Source organism: Pipra filicauda, unplaced genomic scaffold (assembly GCF_003945595.2).
Source record: "Pipra filicauda isolate LSUMZ 115617 unplaced genomic scaffold, ASM394559v2 scaffold201_size1378038_pilon, whole genome shotgun sequence".
NCBI lineage: Eukaryota > Metazoa > Chordata > Aves > Passeriformes > Pipridae > Pipra > Pipra filicauda.
In genome coordinates, this window is record NW_024104312.1 from 457517 (window position 1) to 477726 (window position 20210).

Consider the following 20210-nt stretch of genomic DNA (forward strand, 5'->3'; position numbering starts at 1 on the left):
GAGGCTCAGGGGGGACCTTATTGTTCTCTATAACAACCTAAAAGGAGGTTGTAGCCAGGTGGGGGTCAGTCTTTTCTCACAAGTAACAAGTGACAGGATGAAATGAAATGGCTTAAGTTGTGCCATGGGAGATTTAGATTGGATACTTGGAAAAATGACTTAGTGGAAAAGGTGGTCAGGTGTTGGAATAGGCAGTCCAGGGAAGTGGTGAAATCACAGTCCCTGGAAGCATTCAAAAAACATGTGGATGTGGCACATGATGCTGGGTTGACAGTTGGATTCAATATTCTTAGAAAGCTTTTCCAACCTTAACAGTTCCACTATTCTATTATTTAATATGTGCAAGTAGAAAGTTGTGTCAGAGAAATACCTTATTATAAGATACTCACATATCTTCACTGAAAAGGAACATCTTGCTAATTATGACACTGTGGATAACTCTCATTGTCTTTTGTTTCAATTTTATTTCAATTGAACATTTCTGAACAGTGATTTAGCGTGAGGGTTTTCTACACGTTTTCAAACATTTGTACTCTCTGTGTAGGTAGTTATATCTTTATTAAAGTTATATGAGAACACATCAGCTGCATCCCTATTTGCTCTTTTGAAATTTGGTAGCAAAAATGTACTGAGAAGTGATGGTAGAATGTATTGCTTTATTTATGGACCCTAGTTTCAGATACCTTCTCTTTATTATACTTTAGCTCATTTTTAATGCTTATTTGAATAAAGAAAACACCAATTTCATATTTCTGGATTACAGCTTTTTAATTGAAGGTGTTGAATTGAACCATTTTACTTTTTTCAAAATTCCCTTGTGTCTTTTTCAGCCAAAATTTCTTCCAGAATTTGACCCACATGTGTATTCAACATTTTTGTCCTTCTGAACCTCTTATTTCTCAACAAGCACATAATACAATGTTGCTGAATAAAACCCATCTGCTCCTCACATGTGAATCAGCTGGGGCTGCTGTTTGGCAGAAAATGGTTGCCAAAATGCTGTCATTTGACTGTGGAGGAAATGGGGAGTAGGAAAATTATTTCATCTTGCATACATTTCTAAAATATATTTAACTGTATATTAATTGTCTTTGAATTAAATCCTCATGTTCTTGAGTGTCTTCCCAGACTAGAGATTGGCAGGCAGCCCTATGCAGAACAAATGAAACACATTCTTATCTTTTACTGTGGTTTTAAAATTAGTAGGACCTGTAGCTCATAGAACTTTAGCATTTGTCCAAGTTTACCACTCACTTAAGCATTGCCTTGAAGTGACAAGTGGCATCCCTGCCTCACGATGCCGGCATAAAAGGAAAACACAACTTCAAGTATATTCTGACAGAAGGGGTTTGTTTCCTTCTCTTGCAGATGGGAAGCCAGTGTCACTGTCTCCACTTGAATCCCAGCCCCACAGTCCTCGGTACACAGCGTCGAGCCAGCGGGAGCGCGAGAGCTTGGAAGTCCGCATGCGGGAGGTGGAGGAGGAGAACCGCGTGCTGCGCAAGCAGCTCAGCCTGGCACAGAGTCGCAGCCCCTCTCACCACCATGGCAATCACTCCAAAACCTACTCCATGGAAGAGGGGACAGGTGACAGCGAGAGCCTGCGGGCTGGCATTGTGGCAGGGAACAGCTCCGAGTGTGGGCAGCAACCAGCAGTGGAAAAGTGCGAGGTAAATAAACAGAAGGAACTTGCCAGAAACAAAGCTTGATAGATATGATCCGTTAAGGACACTCCAGATCTCCGTCTCCTTCACCCTGAAACTTTATTCTCGGAAACCAGCCTCTTAAAGATTTACTGACTGCAACGTTTTAGATAATTTTTAATTATTCTTTTTCTTTTAAACTTTAAAACATTTAATCATCGGAATATCTTCTGAGTTATTATTTCATCACAGTTTTTTGTCGTTTTCATTCTTGTGTCCCCAAACCTGGTATAAAAATCAAAGCCTTGTTCCAATCTGTAAAGCTGTGCTGATAAAGACCTGTGGCAAACTGACCCCATGTATTTTTAAGTTAAATGAAAGCTCCACGGTGCTTAGAAAAGCCTTATTCCTTTGTTTGTGTCTCTGTACTGGAACAGTTCAGGGTTTACGATTAATTAAATTGTGGCTTATGGAGCCAGCCTGTGCTTTTGACTCACTTTCAGGAGTGTATCTGGGTGTTACTGTGGGACCACCTGCTTTGCATGAGCTGTGCACAGTGTGATTGGCTGCAGGAAACAGGAGATCTCCTAAGAAGGTTTTGGAGTGGGCTTTTTTTTGGTTTGGTTTTCCCCATTTTATGCCAGTAGTTTTGTGGATGTCATCCAGATATTTAGTTGTCAGATGTCTGAATGGTGACAGGTCCAAATATGGATAGATACCAAACAGAAAGTCTTGCTTAAAGGCCTTGTGCCAATCTCAGCTGATGAAGGTATCAAAAGTAGCTTCCTCCATTTATTTCTACAAAGAAGGTAATACCTTATCACCTTTTATCTTGCTTTTTGCCACTCAAAGATAAAAGTTGAAAGACAATTAATGGGAGAGGAAAAAGAAGTCCTAATTATCTTTTGAGATAAATTCTATTCAATGGGAAAATATCAAATACAGCTTACGAATTAGTTACTGCTTCCCAGTTGGTTATCTTTGTCCTTCAGTGTGGAAAAAAGGAAGCAACATTATTGTAAGGAGAGGGAAAAAGAGAGGTTTGTTTTTCATTTTCCCTCCTCCAGATAATGAGGGTCGGATTTTCCTCACTGAGAGCATTTTGGCAGTTCTTTTAATCAGGGAAGGCTCAGGCCATCAATAAGCAAACCTCACTTCTCCCCTATTATTATGCCAAGGAGTGATGAGTTGAATCTCAGTTCAGTTGTTCAATGTACCAACCAATTTGGAACACAAAATAGCAGCTTAAAGTAGGAATAGTTTAAATGGCCTTGCAGTTCATAATGTGTTTTGCCAATAAGTTTACTTGCTCAGTGGGGTTTAGCATTGTGCTGGAGGCAATGGTTATATAAAATACAAAATCTGACATTATTTGCCATCCCCCTATCTCACTGCACACTATTTTGATAGCAAAATAGCTTTTTACTCTTTTTCCCAGGGAATTCACTCAGTAATTCAGTAACAGCAATGGAAGTTAAAATTAAACTTCCTTATTATCAGATTTGCCAAGGGTCTCATCATTTATCCTATTATTGTAGATGATATTGTTCTGTGTTTGTGTGAGGGGTTTCTTGACTCCAATCACTCTCTGTTTTCAGTGTTTCAGATGTACAAACTAAATCTTTTTTAGTTTCTGACCCTGGAATATATCACAGCAAGAGTCAGCAAGTTGGGTAGTAAAGAACCAGGGTTCTTGAGAAGACGACTGGGGCTCTGTGGGAGACTAAGAGAGCTAAGACTCATTTCATTGAGTCTGCTCTTAGAGATTTACTAAAGATAACATTTCAGAATCTAATTTGAGATGGTCTTTAATGATGATTAAAACATTTGAAAATGCAATTACAATGAATGAACATTAAATCTCTGATAAAGCATAATCTGTATGATAATAATTGTGATCTATATCAAATAGCTGTGGGTTTGTTGCATTCCAGCCACAGCTTCCTACTCTGTTGCATCACAGGAGAGCTCTTCTGATATTGTAAAACGGACTGTCATTACACTGCAAGAAAAGATCAGAGTCCCAACCAAGGGACTTCTCCCTGGAGGAAGCAGAAGTTTGTCATGCCTTCCCAGTAGTAGACAATTTAAAAACAAACCTTGAAAATAAGAGTACAAGTAACCCTTACACAGATGTCAGCACACACAACAGGCTTCAGAAGGAGAGCATAATGCCAACAGAAGCTAACACAGTTATATGCCTCTTTCTTACTATGTTATCACAGTATCTTTCCAGCTTGTGCCCCCATTATGGGGCATGTACTTGGAATTAAGTGTGCAATTATAAATATTTTAAAAAGTGATTTTATATTAGGAAATTGGTAATTAGTAGTATAGCATTTAGTGGATTAGCAAAATACTTCACATTTGAAGCATTTTTACAGGCAAATTTTTATTGTTACTGTTCTCAGCAGTGTTGTTCAATAGGGTTAAGTGTGTAGTGCTCCACAGCCACCAAAACCAGGCCCTCACCAACTTAAACAGTGTAACACAGGAAAAGCAGATGTTACCTACTTCTGAAAACTCTTTGTAGTATATTTACAAATATGCTACAAATACAAGCATTTTGTAACATACTTTTAATGTCTTTTAATCACATTCAACAATTATTTATGAAGGATTAAATATCTACTATGGAAGGCCTAGCTGTCACTACTGGAAAGTTATTGAAGTATGAAATGTTTTACCAAAGATTATTTTTAACTATAGGAACTAATTAGAGTTTGTAAAACTCATTATTTCATAATTCCAAAAGTAGCCCAAGGAGGAAAAAAATACCATCTGTTTATCTAGGCATCATATACTCCTCATCAATATGGGATCTAAGGCCCAGTTCTTCATGTGGTTTTGGGTATCTTCTTCCCATTAATGTTATCCCAGAATAGCCTTACATGAAATACTGCATTCAGAAGCAGACTTTCCTAGTCTGTAGTGGCTGAAGGATTTCTAAACTATGTTAGCATGCACCTTGGTATGACTTAAACTCCCTTTCCTAAAAAAGCTTAACTTCTTTAAGTGCCAAGTACTTTCTTAAGTACTTGGACCTGAGTGCTCCCTAAACTGTTTACAATTAAAAATAGTTCTGTTTGTGTCCCTGATCCTCAACTTGTGGGGAGAATTGTGTGAAGAACTTCCACAGTGTTTTGATTACCTACTCATATCTATATATATAAACAGAGTAAGAATTGATTGAGTCTGGAAAGCAAGATGTATCATCATTTCATCTGTTGCTGCAGTGAGTTACATTATCCAAAACCATCTCCAGTGAATGGCCTGAATCTAGACTTCTTGAAACAAGTGGTGAACATGTCTATCATTCACTTTAAAGTGGGCATTGTAGGAGGATGAACATTTCAAAGGAGCTCACTTTAGACCCACAGTGACTTCTGAATATCCCAGCTAGAATGTGACTAGAATTATCTAGAATTATCATGTAATGTCGTCATCAGTAAGGAACATGCAGAGCCTTGGTGTGAGAGGTTTGATGGGCCATGTTGAGCCAGTCAGGCAGGCTGATGCACTTTGTGGCAGTTGGAGCATTCTTTGCTTATGTGGCTTCACTCCTAGGTGTTGGCTGCAGTATTGAGTCCAGAGGTTGTGTAAATCACAGTGGCCAGTTCTGGTGGGATGGGAGATACAATCTTCTAGCCATCTGCAGATGGAAAAGAGGACTTTGAGAGAGAACTTTTTTGAAGTCTGGGAGCTGATGCTTACAGTAGTATACTCAGGAGGATGCAAATTCTTTGAAGTGCTTCCTTCTTCCAGCTACTGTTGTCCTATCTTGCTAGAATTTGGCTACAGCCAGCTGCTCGCTATCCAAATGTGCGTTTGGAACAAACGTGGAGAAAACTAGACATATTTTTTTTTCCCTTAGGATACAAGCATCTGCAGACAGTTCAGGTTGATGACTTCATTTTGGCTTATCTGTTTTCCCACTGACTTTGTTTAACAGTTAGACAATGAAGGAGAGGAAAGTGAATCAGGAAAAGGAAAGGAACAGACTGAGTCTTGCAGCATGCTGCAGGCAGAAACTTGGGAAAAAAGGTCTAGATTTCTGTTCTGTTTGAGGATTATGGCTCTTTTGTATAACTGATTGCAGGCAGGAGTAGAAGTGATATATAATATCAAACACTGCAGAGAGGCTGAGCAGAAGGTACATGGATGCCTGTGTCTCTGAACTGGAAAAGAACATTCAGAAGAGTAGCATGTACTGTGCCCTGGCTGAAACAGCATCCAAGGCAACATCAACTACTAGACGACAGTGAGGAAAGAATGCTTTCAATTCTGAAACAAACTGATTTAGTAAAAGGAGTACAGATGTGGGAAAGTCCTTGACAGAATAAACTGATTTTTAGGGGAGTTGTAAGGTGGAGAGAGAGGCTGTAAGGAGAGTGTTTTTGGCAAGTAGAGGTAGTATAAAATGATGTTGACAGTGATATGACAGTGCTGTTCTGTCAAACCCCCTAAAATGTTTGTGTTGGTCCAGTGTCTTCAGGTGAAATGTTTAAAGCAGGCATGATTCTCAATTAATTTGATTTTAACTGGCATTGAAGGGAAGGACCTTAGGTCTTCCAAAAGCCTGAGAAGGACCAGGTGGCAGAGAGGAGGCAGTGTGTGCAGTATCAGGAATGAGTACACCCATAGGAACCCATGCTCATGAGTACAGTACAAACTCCCACTGCAATAAAAGTCATTAATAAGCAGCCTCTGTTCTCCCCTCTTATCACAAGAGAGAAACACAGTTTTTGCAAAGTGTTGAGCATGCTCAACTCCCATTGACTTTAACATAAATTTAAAGTGGCAGTACCTCACAGAGCTGTTGCCAAAATATACTGCAATATCTTTTCTTTCTCACGCCTCTCTGGACAGACAGTTGTCTTATTAATGCAAGTCCTCTTAAAATCTCAGATCCTAAATGTGCCACAGCTTGTGAAACACACTCTAGGGCTGGAGGCAGCTGCAATGTTCATGTGGATGTTCCACAATGGCACAGCCACTAGGCAGTTTTATGATTCAAATTGTGCCCTATACCAGGTAATGTTATTGGATGGGGCTGTGGACTCTTTAGATTTACCCAACACATGCCACCTCTTGTGTAAATCTGCTTCTGTTATAAGCCAGGCTTTGGGAGCCTATGGCTGTGTGAAGAGACAGAATTCCTCATTTGTTCTCAGCATAGTGAGCATTCTGTGGAAAATGAGAGATGTGTGCGTGAGAAACCAGCTAACCAAGCTTCAAATGGAAGCCAAATGAGGCTTCCCTGCAGTTTCACAGCTGTGTCCCCAATGGCAGCTTTGTGCTGCCAGCGTGGTGAACTCTCCTTCATTTCTGTGATCACTAAGAAACTGAGTATTACAGAACTTGGAGTCAGAAGTTACTAGGGTTAATTTTCTTTTGTCCTTAGGGAATAAAAATGGCTGATTTTAAAACCAGAGCAGAGTAATGTAACACATTTTTCAGATTAGTACTTACTGCATAAATAATAATGATTCGTAGCCCCTTTTCAATTTTCCCTTTCCTCCTGAAGAGATGAGGAAACCTCTGCCTCATCCTAAAAGGGAGGTAAGATGGCACAGAATAAGTGATAATTTACCAGTGTCATGAGGTGGAGAGAATGTGTTTGTGGGGGTTGTATTTAACATCATATTAACACTGCCAGTGCAGCCCATACTGGTAGTCACAGTCAAGGATGTGGCTACCCGTCTTCACAGCTTGTGTCCCATCGTATCACTGGGATGCATCCAGCCCTGGCAAATTGTCCTAGTCATGCTCATCCACGAGAGCTTGCTCACCCTGTCCCTAGTGGCTGTGCATAAGGAAGAAATTGTACAAAATTTCTAAGAGCATATCTGCTTCTAATTATCGGTCATAATTTTAAACTTTAGTTGAGAAGATTAAAAATGTCTGCGTTTGCATACTCAGAATTGTGTGTGCTGCTTACTTGGGGAGGGCGTGTACATACTTACACACAGATGCTCTTAGCTAACAAATGCAATTCTGTTCAAACATATGATGTAATTTAGGGGTAGTAATGACTTTGGAATGATGATGGTGTTAAAATCGATTAAGATGTTTTTAACAAACTGCCTCAAGTGGGCTGCAAACAGCTGCAAAACACCCACTCAAATCTTTAACAATCGCTGCACTAAATAATAGCACTGTCATGTTTGTGCTCTCCTTAGTAAATGACAGAACACAGGAGCAGACTTTCATTTTTGTTCTTTTTGTTCTTTTTCTCCCACAGACTATCCACGTTGCCATTGTTTGTGCAGGGTACAATGCCAGTCGGGATGTTGTCACACTTGTCAAGTCTGTCTTATTTCACAGGTAAAGGTAGTTTTCTTTTCTTGTATATTGTGTATCTGATTACGGCTAAGTAAGCTCTTTTTATTTGGATTCCCTTCCCTGATTGCTTTTTCTTTGGAAGGAATGAAGCATGAAATTTGTGATCACCACAAATAATATTCACCTATGTGAAGATTTCTACAGTGAATTAGAGTGATCAGAGATCCACCTGCTACTCCTGTTGCATTGTGTGTTTAGAGACAGTATCTATCTTTACTGTAAAGCATCTGCACAGTCCTGAATGCTGTAACATAATAATAATAGTTATAACAGCATTGTATTCATTTAGCCTATTTCTGGCGTCGGTTTATGGCACAGGTGTAAATGATAAATTCACATTGGTTACTTGACTATCCCAGCTTCCAATTTAGACATTTGTTTTTGAAATAAGCCTGTTATTACAGTCAGTATATACTATTTCATTAAAGTCAGATTGGTTATTCTGGCTTTAGAACAGCTACTTGCAGCCGCTCAGAAGGTTTTGCAACCTGGTTTTAGCACATGGAGCACAGTTAGATCCCAAAATTGAGGGACATAAATGCACAATGAAGACAAAATAACCCTTAATAGACAACAGCCCTAGAAAAAGAGAATTCCCATTAAACTGTGTATATCCCTTGTCCAGTTTAGAAATGTCTCTCAGAGATGTTTTCCAGTAATGTTGTAGAAAGTGGATTAAAATAGGGAAGTGATCAGACTGTTTGACTCAAACAGGACAACTAGACTAATAAAATATGCTTACAGTATGAACAGGAGGTAGTTTCAATATGCTGCTTTATTTGAAAGATAATTTTATGCCAGAGGGATGACTCTTGTTCATGCCATGTGCTGATATCTTACAGCTAGTATGAGTGGGGCATTCCAGCCCCACATTTTGCTCCTTATATTTGCCTCCAGTCTTCTGCTGGAAGTCTTAGTAATCACTCCTTTACAATGGTTTTAGTACACTGTTTTATACCATTTGTGGTAAGTTTCGTAAAATAATATAAATTCTCACCTTATCCAATACGGAAGAAGACTTGGTAAATACCATTTAATCTCCAAAATATGACAGCAACTTCCACTATCAACACATAGCCTTTGCAAGTCTTTTGAGAAGTAGCATATTCATGTTAGATGAGGGCTAGAGGCAGAAAATCAGTGCTAAAATAGACATAACAAAAGCAAAACAACAGTAAAAATCTGTGTAGTTTTCTGTGGAGAATTTTTCTGAATGTTAAAATTCTGTTATATTTTAAAACTATATCTATTTCCAATTAGAGGTTTGAATTATTCAGTGTAAACTGACTTTATATTGCAGGGATGTGGGGAGGTTTTGTCTATTTTGATTGTTGTTTCTAAGCGATTTCATGGAAAATCGTATTTTTGTGGTGACACAAGTTATCCCAGTGGTTAGTTTCTGCTTGTTTTTCTCTCCTAGTACTTGCATCCATTTTGGGAAGACTTTAGTCAGTATGTTTCCAAATGTTCTGTAGATAATAGGAATCTCACAGCTCAAAGGTTTAAACTCCTTCTCTCTGTGTTACTTAAAGAAAATGTCCCTCTTTTACTTAAGCAACTCATCTGAGCAATTATCAAATTTATAAAAAATTCTGCTATATAATTAAATTTTTAAAAAATAATTAATTAAAATATGAAACCAAAAGAAAGGGAATTAGCATTGGTATTTTTAAGTCTGGATTCTGCTCTTATCAAGAGCATATTTGTTGTCTGGCTAGTACTACTACTCATCTGAAAGGATTTGACTAGCTCGGCAGAGGTGATCAAGATAAAGTCCAATGTAGCTAATGAAGCTTTAGTACAGTTAGTTACCTCTCTAAGATCTTGCTTTATGGTGAACTTGCCACTGGCTGCCACATGAGAGGAGCCCCGAAGAGAAGATACAAGGACTCCCTGAAACAACATCTCAGCCTCGGCCACATTGATCATCATAACTGGTCTACTCTGGCCTCCAACCGGGAGGCCTGGAGACACACCATCTATAACGCAGCTGTCTCCTTTGAGAACACACGCAGGATCACTCTCGAGGAGAAAAGGCAATGCAGAAAGAACCGTGTCTTGCAGAATACACCATCTAAGGAGTCTTTCTGCTGTGCCTTTTGCAATCGGGTATGTCTGTCACGTATTGGCCTCATAAGCCACCAGCGTGCCTGTAGCAAATGTGGATAGAGCCTTCCCAAATCTTCGTTCGCGAAGCCCAGCCATGACAGTTAGTTACATTCAAGATAACCTATCTCCCTTGTTTGCTCAAGACATACTTAAAGACAAACCTAAGTCCATTCCTGCCTAGAACTAGCATTTCTCACTAGGCATTAAATTGTTTGCTGGAAAAAGAATACTTTCTCAAAAAAGAGACAGAGCTTCTTACAGGCAATTCTTCTTATCTTCTAGAAAACACAGGCTTCTTAAGCATCAGTTGATGCTATGTCTACATGGCCATGCTTCAGTAGCAGTTCTTTCTTGGATCTTTATCTTTGGAGTGGCAGTTGTGAGAAAGGATGGAGAATAAACAACAAAGAAGCAACAAACTCAGCTGAACACTGATTTAGAACCAAGTTTCCTTGCGTTGGTTGCCATGTGCAAACAGTGTTATCTTGGAGACTTGTATGCACTTCTGAAATGATGATGATTGGAAAGAAGGCTTCTTGTAGTTGCTAGGATCTATTTAATTGTACATATGAAAGATGGAGACAGGTTACTGCATTAGGAGAATTGAGTTAGGAGAGTTGGAAGTGGTTGGTGCAGATAGTAAATGCTTCGTGATGTCAGCTGCAAGTTTACTGACTTAAGGTCATCAGTGAAAACAGGCATGGAGATGTCTCTTCTTCTAACCCCTAAATGTGCACCAGGGAGTGCATCCTAGCTGGCATTGTCCAATAAGCCAAGCAAAGCAGACATTTGAAAGTACTGTATGTTTCCAATGGAGAAGTTTGCTTAACAGGAAGTTTGCTATCCTAATCTCTAAAGTTAGGCTACTGGTCCTGCATTTGTAGGATCACCACATTCAATCTCAAATATAGTTTTGCAAGAACAGAACAAACATGCCTCCAAACATTGTCAAAGAGATTTTGTTTTTCCTTGAATATATCCTGAATACAATCTACTGGTTAAACAAGTGACCCCTCAGACCAGGCTTAATATCCTCACCTGTCCTCCTGCACCTCACTTGGTGTTTGTTGTAAGAGCACAGATTTCAGTGGATCTATCTGGAATTCATGTGATGTCATGTGATGTTTTTAGCATTTCCGTCTTGTTTAGTAATTAAAGCATGTTTTAGCAGTGCATTTTGATACAAAATGAGACCCTACTTCTGTACGAAATTCTTACTTTGCTATCAGGAAAGCTCTGAGAAAAGGAGGCCATGTCATTCTACTCCCAGGGTGTATGAACATATTTGTTAGACCCCCAACTTTGAGCTAGAGTGCTAGATAGAGACACAAAACAGCAGGAGTGCTGGGTCATTAAGGATAAAAGCCACAGGAGTTTCTATAGATGGAGTGTGCTGTCTCTTCTCTCTTGCATGAATGTACAGCAAATTCTGCATATTGAACATTTCAGCTTCCCACAGGTCTAAAAAAGCAAGTTTCTGATGGTAGTCATAGCATATATCACGAGAGTTAGGCAAGCTACTTGTTCAGACCATTTGAGAAACTATATCTGCCTTCAGGTTCCAGAGAGTGGGAAGAGGAGAGGAAAGGGGTAGTGTGGTTGATTCCACATAAGGACACCAGAGTTCAGAAATGCGTTTCATTCCCAGTGGTTAAGCAGCTTGATTCCAGTTTTGTCTTTAGAAAACGTATGCTCCAGCCACAAAATCCCAGCAGCTTTTAACACCCAGTTTGACATAACTGACAGTTTGTTCTCAGGAGGAGACTCAGCTGAGCTGGGATAGTGCAGGGTTTGCAGTCTGATAAATATGCATTGGCAACACTGCACAGAGGGAGGCTTGTAGAATGAGCACTCAGTCCTAGTCTGCAACTTTCCTGCTTTCCTTTCTTGCACATCTAGTTCCCAATTATGACAGATTTTATAAATCCATTGCAGGCTAAAAAAAATTATCTCTGAGCCAGCTTAACACAAGCCAAGCTCGTACCACTGCGTGCTAAGTACAACGTAATTTTAGTTTTCCCAAACCAAAAGACTAAACACTAAAAACTAAATATATTGGGTCAAATGGGCAAAATCAAATGCAAGTAGTTTTGTAAACAGTGCTTATAGTAGTATGCAAAAGGCACTTGCATTTCTTTTTAAAAACTGAAGCAGTTTCCTGTGGCTGATAACTATCCCTGAATCTTTTGCAACTATTGATCCAAGTTAATTGGTGACTTTCAGTGTTTTACTCCATTTCTGAAAATTGTAAAGCTTAGAGGGCCACAGAAACAGCCCACAATTATGTTTCATATTGCAAAGATCATTTCTTTCCCTGCTCAGGTAAATCTTAACTTGAGTAAGAGGTAAAATGGTTTTTAATGCACTCTTTTATTTTCCAAGGACATGCTAAACACTATGTTTCATTTGGGAACAAAGAAAGACCAAAATTACGCAGTTACAACATGTTGCTGGCTGTTGGGTCAACCTGACAATCTGTGAAAAATTAACTTCTCTTTTGTGCCAGCTAATACTGGCTTGGTTTTTTGTGCCCTTTTGTTTGTTTTTTCCCTACTATCTTAGTCCCTCTTCTTCAGAGAAGTCAGTGCACTTATTTCTTTAGCAGTGCCTCCATCGATGCTACAGCACTAGTGGCATAGTAATGGGGCTAGGGGGTGGTTTTGTAAGATATGTAAACAAAACCAGTCAACTAGACAAAAGCTTTTTAATATGAAGTAGCCTCTTTCCTTTAAGAAGGCTGTTTATAACCTCGAAGTTAAGCATATGTCTAAACATTTTTAAGATCAGAATGTAATACTATGTTACAAATTGCTGTATGAACAATGAACTTTTTTTTTCTTAGAACAAGTAGAATAAGGCAAACCAAGTGGAAATCTAAATTAAATAAAATGGATAACATGTAATTTCCAAGTAAGAGTCACAAGTCAACTCTGGCTGGTAATTAAAGCTTATGTCATCTAATGGCTATATTCCATGGAGACCACTTTGCCTTGATGGAATTAATTTGAGAATTTAAAACCTCTGCCATTGTTTCCAACTTTTCTAACATGTCAGTCTATTTTGTGGGAGATTCTTCTGGCAAAAACTATAAAGCATGACCTGGTTTCTCTGATCCATATTAATGCATCAATATGCACACTTCTTTTTGTGTTTTCTAGCTGTCCTAACAATAGAGGCAAAATGGAGAAAGCAATGTTTAAAAAAATCTGCCCGTGAAATCTCTTTTTACTTCCCAGAGAACTTCTTTAAACAAGAAGATCCATAAGTGATGTAGCAAGTGCATATTTAAGATCTCTCCAATAGTTTGGGGAGCATTTTAATCAATGCTGGATGTGAAGGGGTATGAAAAATCTTAATGATTTTCACATTAAAATTCTCCATGTATGAGAGAGGGATTGTCATATGGGCATTAGGAAAAAAAATTTCCCAAGCTGTCTTTTATAATTTCTGTTTGAAGTTCTTGTAACCATTTGTTACAGATATAAAAGGTATTACCTTGTTGTGCTTCCCTTAATAAAGTATAGGTTTTGGAAATAAGCCCCCTGGGCTACTGACCTTTTTATATTCTTAGAAAATAAAATTCCTCTGTTGCAGAGAGAACTGTGCAACCAAGCAGCCAAGCAGCTGCTTTTCAAATTACTAACAACTGAGCTATGGAATCAGACAGAAGGGAAGAGTGAGTCTTGGTTCCCTACTCCCTTTTTTGATTGTAGATTTTTGTATTTAACTCAGTGGCTGTGGCTATTTGAAAAGAAAGGGCCACAAATGCTTGAGCAAGCAGATCATAACTCTGATTAGGAATAAGTTTTGAAATGCAAAAATAAGATATCATGCTAAAAAAAGTAGAGAGGAATGGGTGCCTTGGAGTAGGATCCTTAATTCATGGCCTGACTTTTAAAATTACTGACATCTTTTCATTTTACTAACTTTGTAGGACCTCAGCAATTCTGAAAATGAGAGCATTCATTCAAGCTCCTATATTTAAGTCTAAGAGCCTACATTTAAGCATCCATGCTTGAAAATCTTGGCCAGAATCTCTATTCATTCACTTTTGAGGAAAGTAATTTAGGAAAATAAATGTGTGCTGTTTACACGTGGTTTACTTTGTCAGATAGTGTTCTGATCTTAAGACAAGTGGAAATAATTTAATATATGAAGATTTGCAGTTTTCTAAATAGAGTGTTTAAAACCTAGGGTTTCCACTTGATGGGAAATACCCATATTTTGAAATTACATTTTATCACATTAAGGCATTAGTGGATCATCATTTTCCATGAAGCAGAAACTGTGAAAAGTTGTAGTTGGTAAAAATTCATATATTCAAAATCTTTGAGGTAAATGAGATTAAGTATTTATGGACCTTGTGAGAAATTCTGTGGACATTTCAATACCTGTTTCTGTAGTGAGAAAAGTGGAAGACCTGGGGCTCAGAGTTCAAGGGCTGCCTGTTGTGACACCCAGAACACTAGAAACCTTGATTTCCAAACATGCTAATTCACATGAATACTGGAAATTTTCAAAAACCTATTAGTTTTGTAGGAGTTTATCACAATTACCATATATATTGACCCATATTACTCCATAGTTGCATGTATTGTCACCATTTACAGTATAGTGATTTCTAGCTGTGCAAGATATAATTAGCCTCTACCATGTGTGCTGTTTTAGCTCTCTTGATGTGTCCAGTGGAAAGTGATGTATATATGTTAAAAATAAGCAAACCAAACACGTGTGCTTTGAGTTAGTTGGAGAAGTTGAAGAAAGACCACCTTCCATTTGGAGTAAGAGAAGAGGTTTATGCTGGTCATCACTTTCTCCCAAGACTTGATTCCAGGTTCCCTTCAACCCAACAAGTGGGTTGCACTGGAGTCTTTAGGCTCAGGGTATTGGAAAGAACCTGTTGGGCCATCTCATTAACCATAGATTTGTCACTGCTTTTGCAGGAAACCACAGAATTAAAATCCTTTTCATAACTTGATCTGCCTTCCCAGCAGAAGGGAGTTGAGTTTTTCTTTAACCACAGCATCATATTTTTTCAGTCGCATGCCACTCAATTTCCAGTAGCAAACTTCTGTGTCTTCAGCTGCTCACTGAACTTCAAAGGCCGTGTCACCCTTCCTTGTTATACAGGTGAGGTACTCTCAAGCCTATCTCAGAAGACTCGAGTATCTCCCCCTGCCATACCCAATCTTTTTTAACTGTAGCTGCTAAATGCCTGTGAAGGATAGCTGTCTACATGCCTATCCTGTAACTGATCATAGGGGCAATACAGTTTCTATTCAGTTTTGTAAAGCTCATATCCCAAAATGTCTCTGTCCTGGAAGAAGACCAGTCTGAAGAAAGGGATAGCTTTCACTGATACCAAATGGTACGGCAAAATGTGCAAGTCTGATGAAGTACAGCTTTCAGTGGAATCCCTCACAATATCCTGATCATCACCCATGATTCTTAGAGCCAGTGATTCAATCATGTTGGCAAATAACTATGGCATCCCTTTCACATATCTCTTGAGAAAGATTTTTCATCTTACAGAATCTTCTGTATCTTTTACAATGTTGGTTAATCTTTAAGCTTTTAAACTTGTTTCATAAATCCTTTGAAGCAATCCATATCTTTTAGGCTTTGCATATTGCAGACACCAGAAGAGGTAAAAGATGTCATCTGTGTGTATGCTAGTACTGTTATCTTCAGAAGGTCTTCCAGCTTTGAGTCTGTGCTCTGTTGGCTTCTAGCACCATGCTAAACCTCACATTTCACAGAACTAAAAGATCATCTGGAGTAAAATTTTCTGTGGCTGATGCACATTTAGTTGTAGATGTCATCAGGTCACTATACTGTTTTGGGGATATATTTTTGTAAGTGATAATCTTCTGCCTAGCCTCTGACATACACTTTCCTTGCAGCTGAATCTTTACCACGAGGCTAACAACTTGAAAGAGATTTCTGTGTGGGAGTTCAGCTACTCCTTTTTTCTTTTTCCCAGTAGGAGACGAACTAAAGAAAATGTCACCCACTTGTTCCCATTTAAGTTTCATACACTCTGGGTCATTCAGATAAGTATAAACTGCTACTGAACATCTGAGTGTCTTTGAGTCAGATTTTTTCTTTTCAACTAGCGTGTTTCATCTTGATATTTTATATCAATTCCATTTAACTAAATGGGGGTTTGAAGGAAAACAGAGCTATCTTGGTTTGAACTGATTTTTTACTCCTCTTATTCTACTTTGCAATATATGGATAAATAACCCTGGGGAAAAAAAAAAGGAAAAGAAGTTACTGAAGAACACCAGCTGGGAAATAGTCCTACCAGAATCCAGACTCAGCCCTTGCTAAGCAGAGGGACCTATGTGGGATACGTATGTTAACATTCAACATCTATTTGTCTTGAGATACTGCTTTGCCTGTATGCAAGGCCACTGGTGTTGTACTTTGTTTCTCTTGGCCTTGTCTCTGCTAATGAGATGTATTTCCTGATCACTGCTATTTCCCGATTTTTTTTCTTGGCAAGGTGCCTGGTTACTGCGGAATCTGCATGAGCCAGGATGTCCTCTTCTGCTCTCCTGCTGGGCTAGTGAAGCAGATGTAATTGCTGTGATCCCTTTAGCTTGGTAATGGGACACTCTGCAGCTGGCAGCTTGCGCCTTTCCCTCTCCCCTCCTCCCTCCAGGGCAAGTTGGAGATTGAAAGACCTTTGCCTTTTTGGAGAGCATGTTGTGACTTATTGTTTTGGATATTGTTAAATGCAGATCAGCTGTGGGTTTATTCTTCCATCATGATTATCTCATATATAAGGCTTCTACCCACCCCTTTTCTGCTTTTCCTGTAAGCTCATAATGTGATACACAGTGTCCTTGAAGCCAATACAGCAGCTTCACTGGCAACCCTGCGTGTTGGGTTGGATCTTAGGTGCAGCATTTCTAACACTGCAAAATCCAACCATACATTACTTCTCACAACAATCTCCTGTTTCTGCTGAGAGGTCTGTTATGATTCTATGAAGCATTATATGTATTTTTACATTTTCTTGTGGACTTTGTTCACTGGGAAGCAGTATTACTTATCAAAGAAAGAAGAGAAACATTAAAAAGGAAGACACATATTGTTCATTATTGTAAGAAATGGAGAAAAAATAATCTTCATCTTTTGGGTTAAGCCCAAAAGTGTAATGGAAGTACATTGGCCTGAACTAACATAGATTTCCTCACTTCTTGTTCACACTGAAGAATATAGTAGCAGCAGTCATCTTTCACTTTAATCAACATCTGAAACATCTTTTTAGATGAAAAATATCAATTAAGAAGTACATCCATTTAGTTTTATAAATTTCATAGAAATGAGAGACCACTATTCCAACCTAGAGGTCAAAGAAAGATTGAGCCAATGCTTAAGCCTAAACAAACCATCTATCTTCTTACTGGCTTTTGCAAACTCTGTCCTTCTCTGCTAACAGGAAAAGTTGCTAAGCTAGGGATAAACACAGAAGACTACAAATTCATGACTAACTTCCACTGACAGGTTTTTGTACTCCTACCACAGAAGTTAAGATCAAATTTTACTGTTTATGGTCCCTCAAAGAGGGAGTGAGGTTAAGGGGTTTAAACAAGGTATTTGTAATGTCCAAGTTCACATTACTATAGAAAAATCCATACAGTCTGCAAATGGTGCCAGTCTTGCTGATACTGGCTTCACTCATCTTGTTTTGAAGCTTTTCAGTTAGCCCAAGTCCTGTAACTACCAAGGTGAACCCAATTCTGGTGTTTTGAAGTAAAATGTTTTCTTTCTTCCTGCCTTTAACTATCCCTCCCTCTTAGGAAAAGGATGTGGGAAGATGTGCAATCTCCATTCTATTCACTATGCTAGTGAATAGCGAGAAGGCACTCGCTTGAAACATCTAGCTTTGGGTTTCTGTAGGACAGCTGTTGATTCCCCACATTTGCTTTGTAGAAAAGAACTATGTAAACTCAATGGTCCCGGAATATCACCTAATTCAAATGATTATTTTTTAACCTTCCCTTGTACCTCCACTTCTCCACAGACTTCTTACCACAAAGATAAGTTGCCAGATTGACCTAGAAACTGAAAGCCAGCACATTCATAGCTCAAGTCCCCAAAGGGAGATTAACTTAGCCTTCTTTTAAGGAGCCAGTAGAAGGAACAAGATCCTTAGCTGTTATAAATCGTTGCATTCCACTGAAGTCAAAGGATCTCTATTTGTTTACAACCACCCAGAAACTGAATGAGTATTTCTGTTATTGTCATGCGTGTTCAATTGTGGCTCAGCATTTTGGCCACAGAGCAGGACTCCACTGAACATGCTGTACACTTTAAACTTGACATCTTAGACATAGATAAAGTTTTGTACGTTCTGATGTTGTCGTTTAACAAGAGGAATTAGGAACCCTTGAACTAATGGTTTTCTCTCCTTTCTCATACTAGGCGAAACCCACTCCACTTTCACCTCATCGCAGATGCAATTGCCAAACAGATCCTGGCAACTCTGTTCCAGACATGGATGGTCCCTGCTGTGCGCATAGACTTCTATGATGCAGATGAGCTCAAGGTAAAGACAGACATACAGAGGCATTAATCATATACTTCTGATTTCATGTCATCCCTTTTTTATTAATCTCTTTTGCCTGGTGACTTGCAGGGGAGCAGTTGGCTGAAACATTCTCCCTGACTGAGACTAATTCCAACTCACATGACTGGAACTTCAGTTACACTTAACTAAAAGATGCTAAATGGCTAAAATCAAGGCAGTTTCTCTGCTAATGGAATATGTTGTTTAGCAGCTTAGAATTTTACCTGCTGTTAAGAGGATTCTGGCTGTCCATCTAATCACATTCTGTTTTGCTAAGGAGACTTCTTGCTAGTAGCAATGGTGGAATCATAAGTATCTTATTCAATAAGCCCAAGTCTTTAGTGAAAACACTCAATTGCCTTGCGTTCCTTAAGCGTGGATGTGTAACACCATAAGTACATATCCTCGTATGTACACTCGTATACAAGGTATCAATACTTTAGTTCGAAACAGCTACCTTTTTTTATCTGGATGCCCTTTCAAAAGGAACAAATATGAAAAGAGTTCCAAGAAGGGGAAAAATTTACTTACTCAAAACATAAAGTAATTATCTTTTCATAGTTACAAAGTTTAAATTAGAACATGAAGGCACAGCACTGATTTTGAGCTGCATGTTTTTGAGCTGTGGAGGTAGAATGAAGTATTCAGATTTTAGCATTTGGAGTTGGTGGCAATAAGTATGACTTATCAGACTGTTCTGAACAGCACCCTGAAACAAGGAAAAAACAAGATTTAGCAAATTGCTGTACTAATTAAGGGGTAAGCTCCATATTGTAGAATCTTGAATACAAAAAGGTTTCAGAAGAGATGGAAAAGGGAAAAAATGATCCTTGAGAAAAATACTTTGTTTCTAACTGGTTTCATTTTTTTGTGGTTCTTCTACATGAAGCCATAAGCTGATATTAACCTAATTAGCCAGAGATCTCCCTTCTGTTCTTTATAGCTTCATAGCAAGGGGGAGGTTTGTTCTTATAAATCTTGTACATGTCTATGTTACATGTGCTTTTCTGCAAATTACAGGGCTTTTAATTAGCCTCTCAGCTGGGGAAGACAGACCTCTCAGTGTTTTCCTTCTTGTCATTTGGGTACCGTCCAATCTAGTTCAGTAAATAATAACCAAGAGAGCTTACTTCAGTTATCCCCAACTTGCTGATTTACGGGCAAAGCACTGTGCAAATAGGAGGCTAAAGAACAAACTCTTGTTTTGTCCCTCTGTCTTCACACAACCTTAATTTTTATACAATCGGTGACCTAAATTAACACTTGGCTGTTTTGCATGTAACCCATAGGATTTAGGTTGAGGACAGCTTTCACACTGGATGGAAGTACTGATGCATATATACATCTTTCCAGGTTTGCCACTCTTGTTCAGGGCTCATACTGCATACCAAGCAATTTCCCTTATTTCAGTAGCCAAAAAACACAATATGTAGTGCTCAGCATAGGTGAATGTGATAGACACTGCCAAAGGAGAGCAAAGAGCTGTAAATATAAATGGAGTTTTAAAAAGCCAGGTATGATGCTGGCTCATA

General features: G+C 38.7%; 1 protein-coding gene across 6 annotated transcripts in view; it reads left to right on the top strand.

The window, feature by feature from the left end:
• LARGE1 (LARGE xylosyl- and glucuronyltransferase 1) overlaps positions 1 to 20210 on the top strand; it is a 276414-nt gene that overhangs the window by 134405 nt on the left and 121799 nt on the right. For all 6 annotated transcript variants that reach the window (XM_027715068.2, XM_027715069.2, XM_027715065.2 and 3 more), the window contains 3 exons: positions 1369 to 1670; positions 7888 to 7970; positions 18534 to 18657. In XM_027715068.2, coding sequence (XP_027570869.1) covers positions 1369 to 1670; positions 7888 to 7970; positions 18534 to 18657 — 509 coding nt within the window. The remainder of the gene's footprint in view (positions 1 to 1368; positions 1671 to 7887; positions 7971 to 18533; positions 18658 to 20210) is intronic.